Genomic DNA, 8058 nt, shown 5'->3' on the forward strand with positions numbered 1-8058 from the left:
TAGCTTAGCAGCACCCAACTAGCGGTTCAGCCGTCGGGTCCCGCCCACTCGCATTTCCATTGGCTGTTTATGGATCGGCTCTCTTTTGATTGGACGGTGGCGCCGTCAGTCAATCACTACTGCAGCTGCTGATGTTTTGCATTCCCTTGGAGCTCCATCATGTTTTTCGCCTTGTGAGGCTCATGAGTAAACCAGAAGAAGCATTAGTGTGAAGAGAGAAATCGGACATGTATGTATTTTTTTATTTACTGTTCATTCTGCCCTTATTAAATCAGCTGCCCAAAGTAAAAACTGCACTCAGAGCCTTTAATCAATGAGTGGGATTTCAACACAAGTCTCATTCTGTATCATTTCGTTAAAACTACTTTTTGATCCATATATAACTTTATTCTCAATGGAAACAATGTTTCAACATATTAATTTTTGCTGAATCATATAAAACGACCACACAAGAAGTTAGGCAAAAGAAATAATTGCTAACCCTAACCCTAACCCTAACCCTCAATGTACTTATTCAAGAAACAAATTGTTTGGCCATAGATTGCACAGAGGTGAATACTGACTACATCAAAAGCCTTGGTATCCTACAGTGTGTGACACACACACTCACATGCACACAATAACCCATCATCAAGTTCCATACAGCCTTTTAGTGGAGAAATGATAATACTTCTAATAAACATGTCTGTGGTGAAGAGAGTCACAGATTAGTTTTGGATGGTTGTAGCTCTCTGCAGGATGCAGTCTGTTTCCTGCTCAAACAAATGGGCATGTATTCTGCTTTCTGCACCCAAACCCCATCTCAGAGCTAAACAACAGGACATGTACAGTGGAAGGTAAATCTATTTTATCTGAATTAATTCCCTTTTTACTTTGACGGGAAAACTTTGGCAACTTGCCTTATCATTTTAAAAGAAAATGTGATATAAGAGACAGCGTTATGTCACAGAAACAGAGTGTATTTGGAATAAACAATAATTAGAAATTATGGTTGTTGGTGGTGTGATTATGATGGTGACTGTTACTTCACTTTACTCACCAATTTATTTCCTGTGAATGGGCAATCTCCTATCAGTGATGTGTGTGATTGTAATGTGTGTTATGACAACCACAAGCCAGCTTGACTCCTCTTGCTGTGTAAATGAGCTACACATTCAGGATAGTGTCATACATTTAGAATATATTAAACGGTTTACTGTGTAAAATCGACGAATTTGTAAGATATGTTAACATGATTTCTGCCAGAATATGTAACCTCTGCTAAAGCTGACTGTGAAAGTAATGAAGTGGTTTGTCAATGCCACCTGCTGGACTGTTAGTGGCACATACATGCTGTGTCAGTCTTGAGCATGCAACATGTCCTCTGCCATCCACTCTGCATTATTATGTGCTTATTTCATTCCATCGCTGTTGCTTTGCCCCAGGGGACTCACAGAGGCTGACTGCATCAGCTGCAGAGAAAGGAAATGTCCACCACAGAAAAAGCAGATGGTCTCATGTTGTTAAAGGGGACTTTTATTCAATACAGAGCACCTGCCTCTGGGCATCAGTTTTGATATGTGTCTGAAAGTCAACAGGAGCAGCGTCCAAGGATGTGATCACTAGCATTAAATAGAACCTAGCTGCCGGGCCCAGAATGGATTTCAGTAAATGGTTTATGTAATAATAAACACTGCTTATTTCATGCACAAAATCATATTTGAGCTTCAGAGACTGAGTCTACTTTTAAAGTTTTACCAAGAACAAGTAATAACGTACTTAACAAGCGTCCATCCCAGCACAGAAAGCGCTACACATCTTTCCATGGTCAGTGAGAAACAGAAAGCTGTAGAGGCAAGCAACAGATCTTGGCAAGCAATATTTTAATGTTAAGAAACTCAATACCAGTTATATTGTGAAAGGTAGGTGGTATTTATTTTTATTTTTTCATACCTTGTAAGTATTATGATTGATTTCTGGGCTGACATTTACACAGCATGACAAGTGTGGCAATGTTACAAGAGAAAGATGCGGCACACCTTGTTGATGGAATGATTATGATGCCATTAAAGTAATGGCTGTCACAAGACCAGATACAATAAGATAAAATCCTGGAGGAAAAAAATTCCAAAAGTTTAATGGATTTTTGTTTATTCGGTTTCTTTTTTTCCTTTTTTTTCCACTGTTAATTTGATCTGTGATACAATTTGACATTAAAGTAGCACTATCATGGGAAACAGTCATCACATTACATTTGTCTCTTATTTCACACACAAATATTAAGACTTTAGTTACACAACTGGCGCTCTTCCAGCAACACAACAATACAAAATCATCAGACATTCTTTAAATTGCACAACCAAGCAACATTGTAAACAAACAGACTGAAATTTCTGTACTCATTTGATGGGTGAGTCTAGAATCTCTTGATAATCCTGTCGAATGGCCCTGCTTACCCTGTACAGCTTGATTCCTGTCAGGGTAAATACACTGATCATGATGACAAGGCCTCCAATGACGTCGTAGACGGACGGGATCATCCTCAGAACAATGAGCTGCAGGAACATGGCAACCACGATCTCTAGGTGCTGCACAGTGCTCACTAAGGCTGGATGAAACTTGTTGAGGGCATAATATACTCCAAGGAACGCTACAGTGGAGCAGATACAGATCCCAATTAAATAGCCCCAGGTCTCCCCATCAAGAGGAATGATGGGCTCCTGCATGACAAACATGGTGGAGGCACCCCACACTGTGCCCGTCCAGCCGAAGGTAAACAGCGCTGTCCACATGCTGACACGCTCTTTAATGGCTCTGTAGATGATCATGGAGAGGGCAGCTGTCAAACCAGCCATCACTGTCATTGTGTAGCCAAAGGCCTCCTTCCAAAAGCCCAGCCTGGACTTCTCCTCATCGGCTACGTTTGGCACCATGACCAGGCACAGTCCAAACACACTTCCCACCACAGTGACCACATCTGTATATCCCAGCCTCTCATCCAGGAGCAGGAAGGCAAGTATTGCACTGAAGACTGTGGTGGAGGCACGCCACATGATAGTGCCGTTACTTGGTGGTACAATGGCAAAAGAGGTGTAAGCGCAGGTGATGGAGATTACGTTGCAGACGCCATAGAAGAAGAGACGCAGTCGGTAGCCTTTGGGACCAAAGGGGGCCTCGTGGTAGTAGAAGACTACCAGGATGGACAGCACTTGGATCACAGAGCGAATGAAGAGCAACTCAAGGGAGGGCACCTTTGAGCGGTCTGCTGCCAAACGAGTAATCAGTGCCACACAACCATGAGCTACCGCAGCTCCAAACAAGGCCATCCAGGTCACCCTGGAGGCCAACACATTCGCCTCGCCGAAGCTAGCCAGCTGGCCCTCAACCCCCTTGTCTCTTTGCACACTTGGCTGCTTGGGCTGCGTCTCCATGGTCCCAAAGAAAGTCCTGCCCCCTTTACTGTCTGATACCAGTCTCTTACCAGCATTAGCTTCTGCAAATGCACCAAAGTCCTCAAAAGAGGGCGCATCATCATACCCTTCATCACCAGGCTGAGGAAAGTGAGTGGCATATTTCACTGTCACTGTGTTTGGGTGGATTTTAACCCGCTTTTTTGATCCATACTGGAGAGAAGGTGACGATACATCCATGATTCTTTAGGCGTCACAGAGGGTTATCTGGGAAAATAAATTAAAATCATTACAGCATAATGATCTTAAATTAACACAGAAATATTATTTTTGCCTATTTCTTATTCGTGCATAACTGATCATTCTCTTTATGTCCAACACACACACAACAAACTTATCACTAATTCCTCACCCATTGCTGCTACCTCTAGCCTCAATCCTGGTGAATTACTTATACACACACACACACACACACACACACACACACACACACACACACATATATATATCCCGTGCAAGCTCATATAAGCCAAGCAGCAAAAATTCTGAGGCTGATGCAGTCTGATGGGGATGAAATTACATAACAGGAAACCACAGAAGGGAGTTACATGAATGTGGGCCACTTAATAGATGAATGGAGTTGCCCAAGAAAATGAGCAAACCCTTAAAAAAGGACTGTGTGAAAGGGTTAAATGGTAGTTTGAGTGGTTCCTTTCAACCATGACATGTTTATGGAGCTTCCTTCCAAGATTTAAGATTACAGAAGGGGCTTCAAATAAATTACTACAAATATATAAATAACCTTTTTAATGTCGAATCCCACAGAACTAATAACATGACTATTGTTACAATATATTTATGTCAACAATTATTCATCTGGCATAAATCAAAACCACAAGGGGGCAGATAGATTCTCTTATTCGCCTCCTCTCCTCTGTCATAGGGTTTGTCCCCGTTTTTCAAATTTAAGGCACATTCATGTAACTTGATCCTTCACTATAATAAAAATAATAAATGATGCTATATTGTAAAAGAAAATCATTAAGATAAAATTGCATGCACTTGAGCCAAAAAAGAGAGCGTTTAACAAAGGCTTAATGTTTTTTGGTGACAAAACGCGAAAAACGAACTAAAGATGAAAGATCTGAAATGGAAATGTGGTTAAATGTCTTACCTTTTACACTTTAAAATTTTACTACAAACGCATAAACCCGGCTTTGTGTCATAGGTGAAGATCTCGATAGATTTCTTGACCCTTGCATTTGATCAGCTGCAACTGCCATTTCCCCATCTTCCCCCTCTCATGGAGCGCTTCTTGCCTCTTCGAGATGCGCGCTGCTTGTTCGTTGTGCAGGCTGGAGATGGAGGCTGCCTCTGTTTCTGCTTCTGCTGGTGATGAAGCTGGAGCAGCAGCTGCTACTGCTGCTGCTGCTGCTGCTGCTGATGGTGAGGATGATGATGATGATGGTGGTGGTGGTGGTGGTGAGGCTGAAGCTGGGGGAAAGCCGCTGGAGAGAAGCAACTGTCACTGTCACAGCCGCTGGCTTCTCCTCCTGCTCCTCCCACCCAAGACTCATTTTCGTCATCTCTCAGGAGAGGAGAGGGATGTGCCTCGGTCGGTCAGTCATCATCATCGTCGTCACCATCTTGTCCACGTGTTTATAACTCATTTGATTTTCCTTTCTGAGTTAATGACTGAGGGAAATAAAAGATCAATTATATTCAACAGGCATCAGATTAATTGCACTTCAGTTTCATAATAGTTTTATCTAAACCGCGAGTTTACCCCCGTGGTGTATTTGTGATCCTGATTGTGCTTGGATACTAATACTTGAATGTTCATTTAATTTTGTGTTACATCTTGCAGTAATTGCAATTCCCCAAAATCCCCTGGAACACCAAGAAAGTCACTCCTGGTCCTCCTCCAGGACCAACACATTTCTGTCAACGATAAACATTTGCAGAAAGGGGGGTCAAATCAGCAAAAGTAATGATGTAGAACAACATTAAAAAAAAAGAAGAAGAAGAAGAAGCATGTGTGTGGCATGTGCTGAGACAGGCTGGTGAAAGGAAGGCATAAATTTATAGGCACTTGAAGAAGGGGGAAGTTGAAAGCACCAAAATTAGATTGTTCAGTTTACCCCCCAGGGCCATGCAACAGGCTGCCAATGCCTCTGCCAATGCCTCTGACATGATCAGGGTTTTAATTGGCTACAGCATCACAGGTGGTGCTGTATGATGCCATGGCAATTAACGGTGTTAACATTTACATTTAACTATTTGCAACATATATCTAACAGCAGGGAATATGAACTGTAAGGTATAAAATTATAATAGGCTTGCCAGTAGTACATGACTATTTTTATCATCGTATCGAGTTGATTTGACTATAAATAGTTAATGGGTTTCTATTCACTGAATAATGCTGTGCTGAGTGGAGAACTGTCCATTCAAACGTACACATTACATCAATTCTGAACTATATTTGATTTTGATTAATTATGGATCATTTAGAATAATTGCAATAGAATAAACTATCCCAGGGTGTCATACTTGTGTGTTCTGTAGTTAACATAATTAATATACATTCATGGTTGCTATACATACAAAATGTGTTGCTCTGGCTGAGATATTGTGGGATAAGTTATAACCTCTTCCTCCAAATCAATGGGCGATTAATCAGCTAGCCTGACTCCACTTGTCCCAATGCTAATGAACCTAGAGACTAACAAACTGAATTAGTAAGCTATAAAGGAGCTGCTCTCTCTGCCTTCAGTCTTTACATGAAGCTCAGCTAACCAATCTGTTTCTTAGCTCGAGTCTCAAATGTAATTTTAGATTGGTCTTGATCTACAATACAAATGCTTTAATATGTGTATAATTGCTAGTGAGCTTCAAGGCTGAAATGTTGAGTGTTGTCATTTTAACCAAACAGAATTTCATTTCGACACTAATGAGGGAATACATAAAATTTTCCATGTGACTCTCAAAAACTGACTATGGGGGGGCATTGAAGCTGTAACTGAATAAGCATGTATTATGCATTCATGTATTATAAACCACAGGATTAAGCGGATGGATGAAAAACTGAAATAACACTAAATTTCCAACTGCCTCACAGCTCATTGAACCACAATGAAAACAGCAGTGGAATGGTGAAGTTTTGTCTAATTTTACCATCCAGGACACATAATTGCACAACAAGAAATCCTTCGAGCGTTATCATGACTTCAAATAAAAGAAATAGACGGATGAATTCAAGAAAGTGACATGAAGGTGAATTTTCTTATTCTCATTTAAGGTTGAATTTCTTCCAGCGGAGATGACACGAAGTCATGACGATCAAAGTTTCAGTGATTCTGACAACCTTAGTTTTATGCCAGGCTCTTGCTATGCCTTTAGAATAGAAATTAGCAAAGCATCAGGCTAAATTCTTGATCTCAGGGATTTTGCCCGCAGTTCATACTTTGAGCTGTTGCTCAGTTGATATACCTCCCTTTTATTTACTGGAGAAAAACATTGGTAGACGGATTTCCAGCCTTACAGAGCAATTTAAAGATTTGGAGAAGGTTGGAGACCGGGCTTGTCACTGACTGAGCAAATAAAGTGGGGTAAATAGAAGATGGTGCTTTAAATGGGCAATTTATGCGTTTGTGGGGAAAGAATAGATGGGTGCTCTTGTTGTCATCACCTTTTGGGCTGAGGCTACCACACATATTATGATAGAGAGCTGCTGACATTTTTCTTGTTCACCAACAGGACCCGTGAGCATGAACATGCATAATTCAACACACAATATTTGTGTATTTATGAACACATAGCATATCCATTGTTTAAAAGTCTGATTTACACTTTTCCCCACAGCAGTAAATTCATATGGATTAATATCAGATGCATGAAAAATAATCCACAGAAAGCTGAGAGCTGTTCGATTTTAATTTGATCTCCTGGAGCACATAGTGATATTTTAGCAAACTGTCAGAGAGCAAGCCAAACTGTTTTCACCATGTTGCTACATATTGCTAGCTCACTCCCACTGGCAGGCTTTCGGCACTTTACTTTCTATGTATTTGCTGAATCCAAATTCAAATCGTGCCCCATACTTCTCAGAATCATAAATAGGTCAACGCAAAAAGTCTTGATTTTAGAGCAACCCTCTGAATATGTATGAGCACCAGAGGATTACAGTTGCCCTAAAGAAGACCTTCCTTATTAGGTACTTTTAATAGTTAGAGTATCACAACGAATCAAACTGTGAATGAAAATTGACTCATCTCACAGAAGTCTCACTCCAACAAGAACAGCACATGTAGGAGTTAAACATATGGCTCATCCTTTTGAATCTGCAATTACCATTGACATAGAAGAAAATACTGAACCTCAGAAGATTATTTATCTAATTTCTGTCAAATAAATGAGCCTTTGTGTAATCTCAGAGTAGTTGAGTCAACTGAACGATCAAAAGATTCACTTGTAAATGAAATGTAATTATCATGCTCACATGTTGCTCACAAAAAAACCCCCCCAAAATAACAACAAAAAAAACTAAATTATACTTATATAATACACCTAGGAAAGCTTATAATAGGAAAAGCCAAAAAAAAAAAACCAAACACCTGTTTCTTTCTGTCTTTCCACCTGAGGGAATTTTAAATCACTGCACCACTTG

General features: G+C 40.4%; 1 protein-coding gene across 1 annotated transcript; it reads right to left on the reverse strand.

Annotated features, from left to right (window-relative positions):
• Window positions 1–1934: 1934 nt before the first annotated feature.
• On the reverse strand, window positions 1935–4675 carry slc35g2b (solute carrier family 35 member G2b). Its single transcript, XM_029529404.1, has 2 exons — window positions 4564–4675; window positions 1935–3656 (listed from the first exon to the last, which is right to left on the reverse strand). The coding sequence occupies exon 2, from the start codon at window positions 3627–3629 to the stop codon at window positions 2379–2381; it is 1251 nt and encodes a 416-aa protein (XP_029385264.1). The 5' UTR covers window positions 3630–3656; window positions 4564–4675; the 3' UTR covers window positions 1935–2378.
• Between the last annotated feature and the right edge of the window lie 3383 nt (window positions 4676–8058).

This window comes from Echeneis naucrates, chromosome 20, assembly GCF_900963305.1.
Source record: "Echeneis naucrates chromosome 20, fEcheNa1.1, whole genome shotgun sequence".
Lineage (NCBI taxonomy): Eukaryota > Metazoa > Chordata > Actinopteri > Carangiformes > Echeneidae > Echeneis > Echeneis naucrates.